Below are 17,200 nucleotides of genomic sequence, written 5' to 3' on the forward strand. Positions count from 1 at the left end.
TTTCAGCTTTTATTTAGGTTTTTTTTTTTTCATTAACAATTATGTCATTATCCAAAGTAATATGTTGATAATTTTTAAATTAATCATCTTGGCATCCAAAATCATCTACGTTTGGTGAACTCATGCGTGACACCGACGACAAACAGCCGTTCGGATGGTCGAGGCATCCTTGTGATTGCATAAAGCGTGTCTATATTAAAAGGCCACTTGGTAAAGTAAATTATTTCACATGCAACTTAAGATTAGAATGAACCACTGGGTTACGGTGTCCACTGATCCTGCATGTATTTCATCAAGATGTTGCTTCCTAGGATGATGCATTTAGCAACATGTGGATGAGTTAATGGGCTAGTGGTTGTGATTCCTTGGAGGTCGTTGTCTTACATGTTATTGGGGTTGTAACACAGCATGTTCAGCTTAATGTTCTCGTCCCAGTGGCGCAGCAGGAGGAACAGCTGCCTGGCGGATCCCTTCAGCCCTGCCAGGTCCACTCCCTCGGGTAGTTCCTGGCAGCGCAGCCAGAAGTCTGCTTTTGCTGCCACCAGTTCCCACTCCATGAAGTATCCAGCACAGCGATGCTCGAGCCAGGCTAGAGCGACGGCGGTGGCCCAGCTCGATCCTTCCAGGTCCTCTTGAGCCAACTGGCTGCTCCCCGGGAGGTCAGCTGGATCTCCGGACGAGCCCTCGCACACATCCGTCTCTGATCCACGACCGCTGTCCGCCTGACCTTGACTCTGGCTTGGAGAGAGACCAATGGGCAGCTCAACAGAGCCGTCCTCAGAGCTCGGGGGGTCGGGGACTGCAGTGAATGGGTCTCGGTCAGACAGGTGTCTCCGGCGATGCCGTGCCTCCAGCATCAGGGGAGTGTCGTCTGAGGTGTGGTGGAAAGGAGGCGCTGTTGGTTTGGTGAAGGAGCAAGAAGAAGGGGAGAAAGTGACATGAGTGGCAGAAACACCAGGAGGCTTATTAGAGGTTGATAAAGATGGAGCGCTGGGAGATGTGCAGCGGAAGGGTGGGCTGAGGCTGCGCCGGTGGAGACTGTAGGGCGAAGCCCTCTTCAGGCGGTCCAGAGGGATCTGGATGCAGTCGGAGTAGATTTCTGTCAACAGAAAAGCTCCGGATGCCAACTGTAGTCGCACCTGATGAGGCATAATATAGATTCAATCAATAAATGTGTTTGTGCGCTTGTGTGAAGATACTGTAACTAGAGGTGTAGCTCACCAGGGGCAGGTAGTCCAGAGCTTCAGCTTCCGGAGGTTTTTCAGTCTCTGCAGACAGACAATGGGACTTCAGCGGAACCTGCTTTCCTGATGAGATAGAGGACCTGAGTCTGCCCAGTGGGAATCTGGAATATTGAAAGAGAATATTTCTTAATGGTTGAAGTAAATAATTTAAATGCCTATAGAGAACTTTTATTCTAGTTATTTAAGCACTCAAGGGTCACCTGGTGCCAAAGAAGCTCTCCACTGACTTGCTTTCTATAGATCTCTGTGAACGAGTGCAGGAGGTACCTGGAGTGACCAAGGCTGACCCACTGACCCCTCCACCTGAGACAGGGTGACACAGCAATAAAAGGCAACGGTCACGATCAGCTTAACATAATGTAGACTCAACAAGTTATAATGTTTGTCCAGGTGGAACTGGGTTTTAGTAGTTTTCCTGTCCTTGGAAGAAATAGTATGTTTTCTGGTTTAAACAATCTTTACAATAGGAAAGCATCACAAAAATAACCACAGACGCTTCTACTGTAAGTGAGGTCGAAGAAGACAACTTTAAACCTGGGTTAACAGGTGAGGAAGTTTCGTTCCCTGCACACAGACTCACCTCTTGCTGTCTGGTCAGGTGCCTCTAACCTGGAGACTAATCTGACACCTCAGTGTTGTCACTGATCAGGACAACAGCAGTACTTACTAGAATCCCAGGATGTAAGGCTACAGGGGGAGGCAGGGGTGTCATCTCTGTCTGAGAGATACAAAAATTGTTGATGACCTAAAGTCTTGACGGCAGGAATGGGTGCTGGTATAATTCAGTCTGTCTACCTGCGGGGTTCCAGGTATCCTCCATCTCCTCACTATCCCTGCTGGTGCGCCGTCGGCCCAGACCGACAGAAGACGCACTCTGTCTGCAGCCGCCAGCCGGGGCGCTCTGCCTGGACCCCAAATGCATCCCTATAAAATGATATACACACATTTAATAGGTTTGGATTCAATCCAAGAAATCCTTCACAAGACATTTCCCACCATGGAGCTTTTGCAGCACAAACAAACAAACAGGTAAAATAGTGATTTTAATGACGTCCCGGTTAATATAACTAATTGTACAGATTAGTCACATCTCCTTATTTTCCTCAATAATGAGAAATGAATACTGTATTTTGAATGTTAGAGTATATGGTTTTTGACAAAACTGCACTTTTCCCATGAAAAGAAATATTGGCCCCTGACCAGGTATGTGTGATATATCTGGTTAGACACAGGGAGAATAGATGGACAAGGGTATCCCTGTGTAATGATGAGAAGATAGCACTGCTTCTTAGCAATGTAACTAATAAAACCTGTTTTTTTTAATTCCAGATGGAGTCCTACACGTCCCATAATTCAACAGGGTTCAATACACTCTCTCCTGTATAGTTAATGTGCCATCTGCCATCCGTTTGCTTTTTCATTGACGTAATGGAATAAAGCATAATTGCACATCTACTACAGTAGGTGGCAGTGGTGCTTTCAGTTCTGCATGTACATTAACTGTAATACTGTCAACAGCAGGGAGTTTTTACTCCGCTGTTATGGTGTTGGGTTTTCTTCAGCAAGCACATACCCACACACACACACACACACACACACGCACGCACGCACGCACGCACACACACACACACACACACACACACACACACACACACACACACACACACACACTGCTGTGTCATAACGGTGTGTGTGAGCTGTCAGCAGGCTGCACCTGTTTTCTGGACATCCACACCGTCTGGTAAACCTTTGTTTGGGTCTCTGTCCGTTGTAGTGAAGGCTGTGTACATGCAGATGATGTTACAGTGCTTACTGGTCTGGATGGCCTTCATACGGTAGCGTTTAGCAGAGCCTGGGGAACAATAGCAGTGAGTTATCAATACTGTTTCAGATAAATCGATCAGTGGCATGAAGTCAAGCCTCACTGTGTCCAAGGTCGCTGTCCTTCTCTGCCATCTTCTCAAAGTCCCTGATGACAGAGCGGGCAGTCAGCTGGTGAATGATCTCTTCCCATGGCTCCCCTTCTCTTCCCTCTTCTCTTCCTGCTTCCTCACATCCGTCTCCCCCTGGTGACTCCTGGCTCTCGGGGGTCCAGAGATGTCCTAAGTCCACGGTGACCTCCCAGGACACGGGTCTGCCCCCCAGCAGGCCATGAATGAGTGAACGGCACTGACCCGGTGGTGGATCGTCTGCTGGGATGGCAGTGAAGAGGTACTCCGGGTCCGTGAAGTTATCCCAGTCCAGAGGAGAGGCGGGGAACATGAGTCCATCTGAGGGTCGGAGTTGGAAAGACAGTTTGGAGTGAGTTTGAGGCCAAACAGGACAGACTATCCTGGTATTCTTCAGACTAAAGCTCACTAGAGTCTGTGAGGCTCCTGTGTGACAGCGTCCCTCCAGAGGGGGCTGTCGTCTCCCCGTCACTCTCCTCCAACCTCCCTCCCAGCGTTTGGTCGAAGGAGACCCTCTCCAGAGCTCTCCTCAGGCGATGCATCTCCAGCTCACCCTGGGGGGAGGAGAAACTCCGTGCCGCCATGGTTGAGCGGACCAGAGCTTTGTGTCTCCTATGAGGCTCCTCGCTGCCGTGAAGATTCCCAGTCTGATTCAATAACAAGGAAAACCATTGGAAAAGCAATGGAGGGATCATCTTTGGCATCTATGTTTTACACTCCATCTTACCTTTTCTGACACCTTCGAGCTTTCTGCTGAGAGGTTTTGCTGCCATTCGGAGTCTGCCCAGCGAGACAGAGATGATCTGTGCTCCAGAGGAGGCATCTTCTCAAGGCCTTGGGGTAAAGACCCAGTATCCAGCACCGAACCGGAAGAGTGAGGGTCGGGCAGAAACACCCTGCCTGTAGAGTCGGAATGGGACGAGGCATTAATGTGTAAGTGGGACTGAGTTTGGAGGCTCTGCTCGCTACTCAGGGAGCAGCGGGTGAGGACATACTGCTCCTGGATATAGGAGCTCTCCTGGATCCTCCTCCTCACATCACTGGAACAGTCCAGCTCCACACCTTGGGCAGACAGAAGAAATATTTAGCACTGGCATGAGGTTGATTTGACTTGTAGTTGCATTAGTGAGCAGTAGACCTGGGCCGGTGCTGGGCTCCGTGTCTCTGGCACAGGAGAACTCAGACGAGATCTCTCTGGAGATCTCTTTCAGTGCCTCTTCCAAGTCGTTGCCATCTGCACTCATCACTACAGGCATTAACTCGGAGGCAGGAGGCGAGAGCTCGTCGTTCGACTGGCCAAAAACAGAACCGGTCGAGCCACGCTGGGTGGTTTTACCGCCCTGTTCTTGAGACTGCAAATCAGATAGATCAAGTCTGCTGTCATTTACAAACCCATCGACAGATGTTTAATAAGTGGACTCACAAATACAGTACCTCTGTTTTTTTCCCTTTGAAATACGTCATGTCGTAAAGGGTGCAGTATCCAATCAAACAGTTCCCAGAGTAGAGTGGAGGGATTTCATTGGGTGAAAGGAAAGCTTCGGTGTTTTCTGGCAAGTACCAGTCAATCCGAACATCAGTCAGCACTGGCTCAAAGGCCTTTTTGAGAGACTTGATTAACTGAGGAGGAAGATTCATGATAACCTTTATTAATTCTGCTCTTTAAATTTACTTGAGGAATAACGAGTATCCAATTATTGAAGATCCAATACACAATCCTTTACCTATATTTATACAGATCTATTCCCAGTAACATGCACTGAAGCAGCTTAGTCCAACCATAATTATTAAAACTAAAACATTTTCAGATGCTTTTATTTCTTTGCTTTACCAGCATCAAAAATAAACAAATGAAGTTATGGGAAAGAGTGGTTGAAGCTAGACTAAGGGCAGAAGTGAGCATTTGCGAGCAGAGTGGCAGAGAAGTATGTTAGAGCGGTGCAGGACATGTATGAGGACTGTAAGACAGTGGTGAGGTGTGCTGTAGGTGTGACAGAGAAGTTCAAGGTGGAGGTGGGACTGCATCAGGGATCAGCTCTGAGCCCCTTCTTGTTCACTATGGTGATGGACAGGCTGACAGACGAGGTTAGACAGGAATCACCATGGACTATGATGTTTGCAGATGACATTGTAATCTGCAGTGAGAGCAGGGAACAGGTGGAGGAGACGCTAGAGAGGTGGAGGTTTGTCCTGGAAAGGAGAGGAATGAAGGTTAGCCGCAGTAAGACAGAGTACATGTGTGTGAATGAGAGGGACACCAGTGGACGAGTGAGGTTACAGGGAGAAGAGATCAAGAAGGTGGATGATTTGAAGTACTTAGGGTCAACAGTCCAGAGCAATGGAGAGTGTGGAAAAGAGGTGAAGAAGCGTGTACAGGTAGGATGGAACCGGTGAAGAAAAGTGTCAGGTGTGATGTGTGATAGAAGAGTTTCAGCTAATGTGAAAGGAAAGGAGTACAAAACTGGTGAGATCAGCAAAGTTGTTTGGTCTAGAGACAGTGTCACTGAGGAAAAGACAGGAGGCAGAGCTGGAGGTAGCAGAGATGAAGATGCTGAGGTTCTCTTTGGGAGTGACCAGGAAGGATAGGATCAGGAATGAGTACATCAGAGGGACAGCACATGTTACAGGTTTTGGAGATGAAGTCAGAGAGGCCAGACTGAGATGGTTTGGACATGTCCAGAGGAGAGATAGTGAATATATTGGTAGAAGGATGCTGAGTTTTGAACTGCCAGACAGGAGACCTAGAGGAAGACCAAAGAGGAGGTTTGTGGATGTAGTGAAAGAAGACATGAAAGGTAATTGGTGTGAGAGAAGAGGATGCAGACGACAGGGTTGGATGGAGAGATGGAGGCAACTAAATCACTGTGGCGACCCCTGAAGAGAAAAGCTGAAAGGAAAAGAAGAAGATCAGCATCAAAATTATGAGAAAAACTGTGGGGTTTTTTGTTTGGTTCTTCCAGAAATCCCAAAAGATCTGAAACAAGAGTCTCCACCTTACCACTTATTTTTATGAACAAAAAATGTTAAACAACTTCAGTGTACAGCTGTCACATTAAATTACAAAGTAAAAAATCCCTTTGAAATACAGTATAGTGATGAAGATCAAGTACCTCAAACCGTTATCTAAGGGTTAAAACTATATTTTTATGTCAGCGTGTATATATGCCCTGCAGTTCATATTTCCTCCACTAGGTGGAAGTCTGGTGTGGCTGACCTTTGGCTGCAGTCTCTCCTCATCATCCAGGAACTCAGTCGTCCCTCCTGTCAGCGTGGCAACGCCCTGCAGGAGTCTCCTGCAGGCTCTGGGACCAAGCCCCAAGCCGAAGCATCTGTACAGAGGATGCAGTTCATGCATTATATTATCTATCACATCTTCTACCAAAAAGAAATAATGATAATGGACTCGCTTAATGTGCAAGGATTAAAAACAGTGATGTTTTGGGGGTTTTTTGGGGGGTTTTTTATGCATTATTTTGTCTGACCGTAATGACACACAGACACTTCTGTGTTCGTGTGGCTTTAAAAGAGAGTAATTGCAGTCATCAAACAGACAGAGCTGCGATTTGGACGTTCAGAGCGATCACAGTCCATTTGACTAATTGAAGGGTTGAAAGGAAAAGAGAACAGAATAATTGAAAAGACTCGTTTCCGGGGTGCCGTCTTTAGAAAACAGCAGGCCTGACCGCTTTGATGCTTTTAGCGCTACCTACATCAGCAGACGTAAATCCAAACTATGAGACATCAGATGTGCAAGGCATGAGGGACAGCCAAAATACAGTGGAGAAAGTCACTCCAGCAGGAGAATACTAATGAGAAGTAAATGGAGTTATTGTGCTTTTCCTGAAGGCCTGTGGAAACCAGAGGGGCGTGACTCCGACTGCAGAGGAGAGCACTTAACAGGATTACTGTGCAGGACTGAAAAATACCACAGCAGCCACGTTTTTTCTTTCACGTTTTGGTCTCATCGTGCCTTGTGTCTCCGCTTTTTCTTGGACAGTCATATTAATCACCTTCCCTCCGCACATACTCCATCCTCCCTTCATCCCTAGTTTGTCATTTAATGTCCCACCATGCACCAGCATGAGAATAAATCTTTAACTAGTTGTTTGAATTCATATCTGCTCTGTCTCTCTTTCAGTCGGACGTTTGGATCCAGTACCTGCCGGCGCATATGTTTCTGCGAGTCATCTCTAGCACTTTGGCCACGTTGTTGATGGGTCCGTCTGTGATGATGAAGACCTGTCGAGGGTATGAGCGTTGCATGGGCTGTTGGTATACCCAGGAGAGCGCCCCCAACACGTTGGTGCCCCGCATGTCGGATCTCATCTTCTGCACATACTCATATGCTTGCATGAGTGTGGCCTGTGTGAGGCACAGAGAAGCAGAACAAGAAAGACGCTGTGAGACCTGCAGTTGAGGCGTCGGAGGCAAACATCGAGGAACAACACCTGTCCTTTGCCCTCATGCATCGGTTTGATATCAGATGCCCCAGTTACTCTGTGAACATGGTGGAGAAAGGAATCAGTGTGTCTCTACTGAAGGCATAGCAAACAGACCCACATTAGCACCTGCTTTAAAATCACCGTGGACAAACACGCCTGACAGGCGAGAGGATGGAAGGACATCTCCAGCCTCAGCTAAAAAAGCGTGAAAGGTCACCATATGGCCGGGAGTATGTTCAAGGACTGTTTGTCCTCGCTGATCGGGATAAAACCTGATACTCTGCTACTAAGGCAACCCAAGGAACCGACCTGTTGCCCAATTAGAGAGTAGTTGAAATAGAACTAATCATCCAATGTGGTTGGAAAACACCTGCTTTCAGGAAACACGATCCAAATGCCCTTCGTGTTGTTTGGCACCGACAGGCAGCCATGGTTAATCATGAAGAACTACATATGACTTGCTCCATCGAAGAGGAAAAAAGACAAATTTAAATAGTTAATAGTTTAGCGAGGGCAGTGAGGCTAACATCAGTGCAGAGCTTGCTGGAGGAGAAAAGTGGCTTGATGGTGGTGCTGAAGCCCACGATGTTGAGCTTGGTGCCAGACGGGAGGCTCTTCAGTGCCACCAACATGGCTTCCTGTGGAAACAAGACGGGATAAGGTCAGAATAAATATATCACTAAATCAACAATTCAGAACCACTGATTCATTTATGTTGGCTAACCTTCACACGATGAATGTTGCTGCTGCGATCCACCAGGAAGAGCAGCTCCCTGGTGGCTCTGTACAGCTCCACAGGTTCGCTCAACAAGTTGGGGCAGAAGTTGAGCATCAGGACGGGACTGCTCAGGATGTCTTTGTGGTATCGCTTCCTCACAAACTCCAGCTGCAGTGGTAGTGGAAGGCAACTGTCAACTCAGGTGGTAAAGATAGGCGTTAAAGCAGGCCTGAGCGACCACCGACCTTCCTCTCTGGTTCTCCATCTTTGCGAGTGCTGCGAAGGAAATCTCGGCGGGAGCAGATCTGCTCTCCATACTGGCTGAACGAGAGTCGACCTTTCTCTAATATGACCAAAGGAGTGTGAGGTTCTGCAGAGGAAGATTCAATCGAACGTCAGCAAACGACAGAGTACGGAAGGAGGAAAGAATGCTGTGAGTTGCTCACCGCTGAGGTGTAAAAAGATCTCTATGTGTCTGTCGTATGGATGCTCCTGAGCCAAGGTGATGTAGGTAGCAGAGGCACTCTGGGCGCTGGGGTCAGCATCCGCCCTCAGAGCGTGAGTTGGGCTTTCCAGGCCTGCAAGTCAGTTTGGGAAAAAGTAAAATCAATAAAAATTAAAAGTAAGGATTTACTTTTACAGATTAATTTCCTGCTGAATTAAAGATAAGTGATGAGGACAGGCAGTACCTGCCAGGAGGCAGGCCCCTCTGACCAGCAGCTGGAAGTTGAGCTCATAAGGTGCCAGGTTTGCAGCCGGGCTGGTGAAAATGGCATGGGCACACAGCTGATAGGTGTCTAGGGCTCGGTCTTGTTTTCCTGAGGTGGCACCGAAACAGCTGGTGGGCCTGAAGAGAAGAGTTTCCAGTAGTCATCCCACTGTGTTTAATGTAAAGTACAACTTTTAGCTTAGCTAGTCAGGTCAGCTCATTACCCATGTTCTTCACATTTCCCTCCATTTTCGCTCTTGCTGGAAGTCATCTGACCGGTGACGATTGGGGTCAGCAGGGTAGGGTACACAATGCGGATCGCTCCATTTTCTAAGGTGGGGAGTTCCAGTGTGGTGCTTATGATAATGGACACTATGTCCATGGGTCCGATGACACCTGTGCCCACGATGAAGGTGGTTCTCTCGAGGTCTTCGTCCAAAATGAGATGCCCTGAAGTCACAGAGTCTCATATCATAAGATCATATCAACAGTTGCTGAATGACTAAATCTGGTCTGGGTGGCTGTTTCATTCCTACCTAAATTATTTTTTGTCCCATCATCATTTTCCAAATAGACATGATGACATTATGGAGATAACACACACAATGATTACCTTTAATTCGTTAAAGTCTGGTACTAATAGATAAAAGTCCTTTCTTTAAATCTACTGTATAAAAAACATTATGACAATAATAATCCTTTAAAAATGAAAAAAAACTTCAGTGTCGCCTACATGTAGTCACAAATCTACAGAACGCACTAATCTGTGTGTAATGGCTGCGATAGGAAGATCACTGCATGAACGTGATACCGCTGTTTCCACCAAAATACTCCCGAGTTGATCTATGTGTGCACTGAGTAAACGCCATTAGGCAGGCGGCCAGATCCACTCGCCTCCCTGGTCTGTCCTTCACACACTCAGTGAGGCTAAAACAGGACATGTACTGTATTTGCATTCAGGCAGACATCGTCACAGCTGTGGTTCTGTAACAGCTACAAGTGATTCACGCTTCATCTTAGAGCAAGTTGTTATTTTAATTTAAAAAAATATATAGGTAGTATCAAAAGGGTTTTATGAGATGCAACATCTCTTCCTTTTCCAACATCCCTCCCTCCTCACCGTTGTTGCATTGCGTGTCAAGACTGGAGCCGCAACAGTAGCCCCAGTCCTGCCCGTTCCCACAGTGGCCATCCAGGCTCGATCCATTGCAGCAGTCCAAACAGATGTCCTTCAGTTTCCCTCGGCTCTGGAGCTGGACCCCCACCAACCGGCCTGCGATCACAGCCTCAAAGCCCACCACAACCTCCTTTTCCCCGAGGGGGTACACAAACACCCCTAAATGACCAGAAAACACAGACTTGACATTAAGAAAACTGCATAACAAAATGTTTTTAAAAGACAAAGATGTCTTATTATTATATTCTTATTCCCAAGTTTCTGATTTACTCTGCAAACAACCAAGACTCAACCGCCTTTAAACAAATGGGCCAAAAATGTTTCCCTAATGAAACTAACTGCATTATTATAAATATATCTTTTATTTTCTACTTACAAAAATCATATTTAAGAATGTGTCTGAATTTTATGTATGATTATCCCCCAATATTTATTATAAGGTTGTCCTCATAGCTTAATGATGACAGGTGTGGTGTATGTTTGTCCTATAAGATTCCAATTCAGCTTTTGATAACTTTTACAACGATCACACATTTTTAACACAAGCTTTGTTGATGCAAAAACTGATCCTCCTCTGAGGTTTGAGATTGTTGAAGTCCTCTGCGGTGTTCCTCAAGGTTCAATCCTAGTCTCTCTACTGTTTTCAGTTCACAGTTCATTTTTCCAATCTTAAAATAATCAAAAAAAAACAGGAATAGCTTCAATTTCAAAACTGCACACCCCTGCTCTTGATAAACATGGAAGCAATTAAGATGATAATGAGCTGGCTGCGAGCTTGATTTGATGAAATATGTCAAAATAGTTTCTATGATTACCATAAGCGAGCATGATCCCACTACTCACCTTCCACAGACTCCATGTCAGCGTTAGCATAGGTAAGGTGTGCAGTGATTCCCAAGGAGCAGCCATTGGCACATGACTTGATGCAGGAGGCCTTGAGCAGCAGCGGTTCCCATGTGGAGCAGTTCCTCAGTCCCACCATCGTCCCAGAGCAGCAACAAACCTCTACTTTGCTGGTTTCATAAGAACACAGGGGTACAGACAGGTGAAACAGCCTGAGCAGGCAGGAAGAACAATATGTGAGTGTGCATTTAAATTCTCTAATTTTCACAGTACAGTAAATTTTGCAAGTAAGACACCCCCCCCCCCTGTACTCTGATAAATAGAATTAAACTTGGCCGTTGGTGTCACATTTTTATGTATGCATGCATGCAGACATTTATCGGCCGCATATCTGATCTTCAGAAGGTAACCAGGCTATTGGGTTCTGGTTCTTAGCAACCAGCTGTAATAGTTTTGATGTGAGAGGCTCGATCAATCATTAACAGGTCAGCACCTATTACACTGCCCATCATGACTAACACATGCAATCAGCAGCTGTCCCGTATGCATATACACATGAACTGATGTCCTCTTGTTGCTGCGGCCAGCTGCGCTGTCCACTAAAGGAGAGCTGGACGTTATGAACATGTAGATTATATACTGTTGTTTTTTTAAAGTAACTGGAGTTTGGTAACAAACCAGCAATTTATCCCAGTTTCCCTTTTGTCATAATTCTTTTTCCATTTGCATGGTTATGACGTTTAATAAACACAGCAGGTGTGTGTGTGTGTGTGTGTGTGTGTGTGTGTGTGTGTGTGTGTGTGTGTGTGTGTGTGCGTGCGTGCGTGCGTGTGTTTGTGTGTGCCTGCTGCTGGTTAGGTTAATGGTCTTTTCACATCAACCTTTCTAACAAGATCAACAGCATCCATGTGGCTACTGTGCTCTCAGATCATTACAGACAAATAAAAGCCTGGTTTGTTAAAGTGGAGCAAAGTGATGCTGTCAGATACAAACTACAGGCTGCCTGGAGTCCGAGGAATAAACCCGACAGATGGCGTGTCCAAGCTTTTATCGCCGGCAGAGAAAGATAAGGACTTCATTACTCATTATGGCTGCAGGTGTGTGTGTGTGTGTGTGTGTGTGTGTGTGTGTGTGTGTGTGTGTGTGTTTTAATTACAGTATGAGCATAAGGAACACAATGAATGATACAAACACATGCACATACTAACCTTGTGAAGTTCTGTCTGACACTCAAACGCAGGCATCTGCTAGAATATTGCAGCTTTCAGTTGCTCAGTTTGGCATAAGTTGTTAAAGGCAGTGTGGTCTGAGGAGTAAATGATGCTTCAGTCTGCTGCTACACTGCAGTACCCTGATGTCAGTTAAAACCTCCAGATAGCAAGTCAAACAGGAACACTCACTATGCTGCTGAATGCAGCGTCTGCTAGTTTGACTCTGTGTCCAGTGTCTGCATCACACCATCACAGCTGTGCACCAGTTCCCCAGTCATACAACTACTGGAAACAAATGCATCTCTCCCTCTCTCTCTCTCTCTCTCCCTCTCTCTCTCTCTCTCTCTCTCTCTCTCTCTCTCTCTCTCTCTCCCTCTCCCTCTCTCTCTCTCTCTCCCTCTCTCTCTCGCTCTCTCTCTCTCTTTCTCTCTCCTGCTGTTTCCAAAAAAGAAAATCTACTAGTTGCCCTGCAAATTAAAATAGATTACAGCAAAATTTAGTGATGTAGTCAAAGCACAGTTCTGAAAAGAACATACCATGTATGTATAAATGAATGCACATACAATGAAAAGCTTGGTAACTAGGTGTTAATGTCATATGCTTACCTGTTCTGACCTGAACCTCAGAACCGTGCTCAGGAACCTTCTGTTCAGCTACAGCACACAGCGATAAGCGAGGCAGAGTCTGCTCTACATCCAGACAATTGGCTGTGATGGTAGCAGCACCATAATTCATAGCTAATGGCTCGGCCTGTGAGGAGGGAGGGTGATGTGTTCTGTCTCTTCCAACAGGTCAGTTAGACAACAGCAGGCAGTGGGTAGGTGAGAAGAGGGGAAGTAACGGCTTTAATTTTTATGTTCTGTTTTTATTTAAAAAAGAACAATAAAGGTCTACTTGTCAAAGAAAGAAAATAGCGAGAAGATGTTTTATCACTACATTGTACATTAAAAGCTTTATTTATTAGCACAAATTTGAATTATAGCAAATTCGAAATAAAAAAAGTGGTCCGCCCTCAGTCGGTGAGAAGCCTTTTTCCCAAGTGGAGGAATTTAAGTATTTTGGGGTCGCTTTCCCGAGTGAGGTAAGGATGGAAAGTGAGATGGAGAAATGGATCAGTGCATCTTCTGCAGTGATGCAGTAATTGTGTAGGTCCGAAGAAGAATCTGAATAGATAAACGAAGCTCTTGATTTACTGGTCAGAAAAGAAGCCGGAGAGGAGCATGTTACCAGGAGGAGAACTCAGGGACAGGGCCCAAGCCTCCAAGGGGCCCTAAGCAAAACATGTTTCTGGAGCCTCTTTTTCAATGTCGATAATACCAATCAATGATCATTCGCACTATAAATGTCTCATCTGTTATTACAAATGCACTTGTAAAATTCAGTGTGAGAACTTCTTGTTAGCAGATTGTAATCCACAATGATGAATATCATAGAGGCTGACAAATTGCTAAAAAAAAAATCTTATTATTAATATTTGGCAAACGTCATCAAGTCTTCCTACTATAGGTTCATAATCTAAAATGGTGATTCACCTACAAGTGTGTCTAGGATTGATTTACTTAATATTTTAATTGACATATTCTAATTAGGAAATTGAATGTAATAGGCCTACTAAAAGTAATAAAATAAGGCTAAATATAATCTATTTTCAATAAACATATCAACCACTTTTTTATTTATTTTAAATGAACTGAAACACCAAAGTACATAAAAAGAAAAAACTAGAACTATATGAACTATTAAAATAACTTAAATAAGCAGTACATAATTAAAATGTAAATCTACAAAAAAAAGATTAAAAAGTATTAAATGGTAGAACTAGTGTATAGTAAAAATGGTATTAAATGGTATAACTAATATGGTACAAATATTATTAATAAAACAAAAATAAATACTAACAAAGCAAGCGTGTAAATAAAAATGTATCTAAACAAGATGATAAAAATAGTTTAGAAATGAAATATTAAGTTGAATTATTGAGCTGAACACTGTAAAAATTAGAATGTGTGTGTTTGTGTATATGTATATGTATATACAGTATATATATATATATATATATATGTGTGTGTGTGTGTGTGTGTGTGTGTGTGTGTGTGTGTGTGTGTGTGTGTGTGTGTGTGTGTGTGTGTGTGTGTGTGTGTGTGTGTGTGTGTGTGTGTGTGTGTGTGTGTGTGTGTGTGTGTGTGTGTGTGTGCGTAAGGCTATGTAAAGAAGCCCCAGAGTCAGTCCAGCATGTGGTAGCAGGGTGTAAGATGCTCGCCAGCTCAGCATACATGGAAAGGCACAACCAAGTAGCTGTGACGGTGTACAGGAACATCTGTACCCGGTATGGACTAGAAGTACCCAAATCCCAATGGGACATACCACCGAAGGTGGTTGAGAACGACAAGGCTAAGATCCTGTGGGACTTCAGCTTCCAGACTGACAAACAGCTACTGGCTAACAAACCGGACATAGTGGTGGTGGACAAAGAGCAGAAGAGAGCAGTGGTGATAGATGTGGCGATTCCAGGTGATGCCAACATCACGTAGAAGGAACAGAAAAGATTGAGAAATATCAAGGGTTGAAAGAACAGCTATAACAGATGTGGAAGGTCAAGGTTAATGTGGCCCCCGTGGCAGTAGGAGCACTTGGGGCAGTGACCCCCAAACTGGAAGAGTGGCTCCAGCAGATTCCTGGAACAACATCTGAAGCCTCAGTCCAGAAGAGCGCAGTCCTAGGAACAGCTAAGGTACTGCCCAGAACCCTCAGACTTCCAGGCCTCTGGTAGAGGACCTGAGCTTGAGGATGATACACAGATACCACCCCACCATGGTGAGAGGGACTTTTTTTTTTAATACTGTTTATATATACTGTATATATAAATGTTATCTGTTGGCGCAAACAAAACCACTCAAATGTTGTTGATCTACAGTATACTGTATATATATATATATATATATATATATATATATATGTATATATATATATATATATATATATATATATATATATATGTGTGTGTGTGTGTATATATATAGAAGAAGAAGAAGTATACTTTATTTATCCCTGCAGGGAAATTACACAGTCACTCAATACATGCTGTTGTGTTAGTTCTTTTTAACAATCAATGTATACACAGGCCCCCTGAACGCAGTACACAAAGGGGCCTGCAAGCATGCAGTTAGTACACATCAAACAACACACATCAGGGAGGCAGATTGACGGGCAGTGGCTTGTGGAACGTGCCCCAATTGAGCAGCTTGTAGGGGGGACGGTGCCTTGCTCAAGGGCACCTCGGCAGTGGCTGGGAGGTGAGCTGACGCCTCCCACCGTCAGCTCACACTCCTGGTGGCATCCTGGCGGGAGCGGGATTCGATCCACCGATGGTTGGGGCGATCCGTCTACAAGACGTCTGCTCTACCGCTGAGCAACTGCTGCCCATGTATATGTACATACATACATACATACATATATATATATATATATATATATATATATATATATATATATATATATATACTGTATGTACTGTATATATACAGTATACTGTAGATCAACAACATTTGAGGGGTTTTGTTTCCCATCTATGTGACACAGCGCCCCTATGTGGTCTTTTAATGTTCGTACCACTGACATGTTATACAGATACAGCATATTCAAGTATTCAAGTCCAGACTCTACCATGTTAAATAATGCCTGTAATAAAATGTCATATATCACAACCATATTTATGTGACTACCTTATGTATGTGTTGCTGGCATTAAATTCACCATAAAAGCAACATAAAAATTTTCAAAAAATCCTAAGACACGGGTCAATAAGTGTTAAATTTCTACTGCATGTCTGAATGTGATTCAGCTCTATAATAGCCTATTGGACAGTGGTCTGTCCAATAGAGCAGGCCTGTGTAGATGAACTAATATTGGTACCATAAACTTATTCAACCTCATCATCCATTTAAGCAAAGTGGATATTTCATGAATGAGTATTTAATGGTGGTTAAAGTGAGTGTTGAGGTCATTATAGATCTAATTAACACCCTGTCTAATGGTAACCCGATACAGACCCGTCCTTTCTATTGTCACAGGCTTCAAGTATGTCTATGTGGAAGTATTGGTAAGCTCCTCTGTCTTGCATACCCCACTGACCTAGATTTCAATTGTTTTCTGCTCGAGACAATGGAACAAATAGTTTCATAACCAAACACAATACCTGGGTGTTATTCAGTTGTTGTTGAGGTTCTCATTGTGGTGTGATTTGAGCATTGTGTGTTTTTTTTATGCAACCTGACGAAGCGGACGAGAGCTCTGATGATTCTCATGAATATCTGCAGCACAGGCATCTGCAAAATATTGTTTTCTACAACACTTAACATTAACATTAACAACAACATTATAACCAAAGATTAAAACTGAAAAACAAATCAACTTGGATCATTTTGAAATCTCCCTCACTGTGAAAGCTGTCAATATAATCTGGCATTGAGGATGATAAATTTGTGCCCTGTGCTTCATCTCTCACTGCTATACCATGCTACCACAACTGTTTCATACGAACACAACAAAGTCCTGACAATCTGAGAGGCCTGGAATACACATGTCTCTCCCATCATTTCAAAATGACAGAGTTTTGAAAAACACATTAATTAATCAAAGACACAGACCACCACCAGAGATCCTGCTCGTGACGTTGATATTTGTTGCACCACAGTTGGTTTTGTCTCTAGGTGAAACCAACTGGTCTCCTCCTGAAGATCTAAGAGAACTTGAGCAGGAATCATTGGCCATGAACTAACTCATTCATATTTCATGTTTTTGAGCTGTTGGGGGGAGGGCAGCACATTGGAGCAGTAGGCTCTCCCGCTTCTTCCCACCCCCGAAAACATGTTCTTTGGGTGAAATGGCCAGTTCTAAAATTGTTTGTA

General features: G+C 44.4%; 1 protein-coding gene across 4 annotated transcripts; it reads right to left on the reverse strand.

Moving 5' to 3' along the window:
- Positions 1–58: 58 nt before the first annotated feature.
- vwa5b2 (von Willebrand factor A domain containing 5B2) lies at positions 59–13,019 on the reverse strand. Of its 4 annotated transcripts, XM_068340717.1 has the most exons (23): positions 12,899–13,019; positions 12,291–12,388; positions 11,083–11,252; positions 10,183–10,398; positions 9,287–9,512; positions 9,043–9,200; positions 8,800–8,931; positions 8,599–8,723; positions 8,360–8,521; positions 8,163–8,273; positions 7,353–7,555; positions 6,408–6,522; positions 4,628–4,813; positions 4,332–4,545; positions 3,921–4,255; positions 3,603–3,840; positions 3,170–3,514; positions 2,959–3,096; positions 2,040–2,168; positions 1,912–1,962; positions 1,445–1,547; positions 1,222–1,345; positions 59–1,139 (listed from the first exon to the last, which is right to left on the reverse strand). In XM_068340717.1, the coding sequence occupies exons 3-23, from the start codon at positions 11,219–11,221 to the stop codon at positions 381–383; spliced, it is 4,209 nt and encodes a 1,402-aa protein (XP_068196818.1). In that variant the 5' UTR covers positions 11,222–11,252; positions 12,291–12,388; positions 12,899–13,019; the 3' UTR covers positions 59–380. The 4 variants fall into 4 exon arrangements, with proteins under 4 accessions (XP_068196818.1, XP_068196821.1, XP_068196817.1 ...); XM_068340720.1 differs by lacking the exon at positions 12,899–13,019 and having other exon boundaries at positions 3,058–3,096; positions 12,291–12,526; XM_068340716.1 differs by lacking the exon at positions 12,899–13,019 and having other exon boundaries at positions 12,291–12,526.
- Between the last annotated feature and the right edge of the window lie 4,181 nt (positions 13,020–17,200).

Source organism: Antennarius striatus, chromosome 18 (genome assembly GCF_040054535.1).
Source record: "Antennarius striatus isolate MH-2024 chromosome 18, ASM4005453v1, whole genome shotgun sequence".
Classification (NCBI taxonomy): Eukaryota; Metazoa; Chordata; class Actinopteri; order Lophiiformes; family Antennariidae; genus Antennarius; species Antennarius striatus.

Excerpts from the sequence above, each read along its gene's own strand:
- vwa5b2 (XM_068340717.1), bottom strand. The coding sequence starts at position 11,221 with ATGGTGGGACTGAGGAACTGCTCCACATGGGAACCGCTGCTGCTCAAG. Across the intron at positions 8,724-8,799 it reads GATCTTTTTACACCTCAGCG|AACCTCACACTCCTTTGGTC; the intron begins GTGAGCAACTCA and ends CTTCCTCTGCAG. Across the intron at positions 3,097-3,169 it reads GGACAGCGACCTTGGACACA|GCTCTGCTAAACGCTACCGT; the intron begins GTGAGGCTTGAC and ends ATTGTTCCCCAG.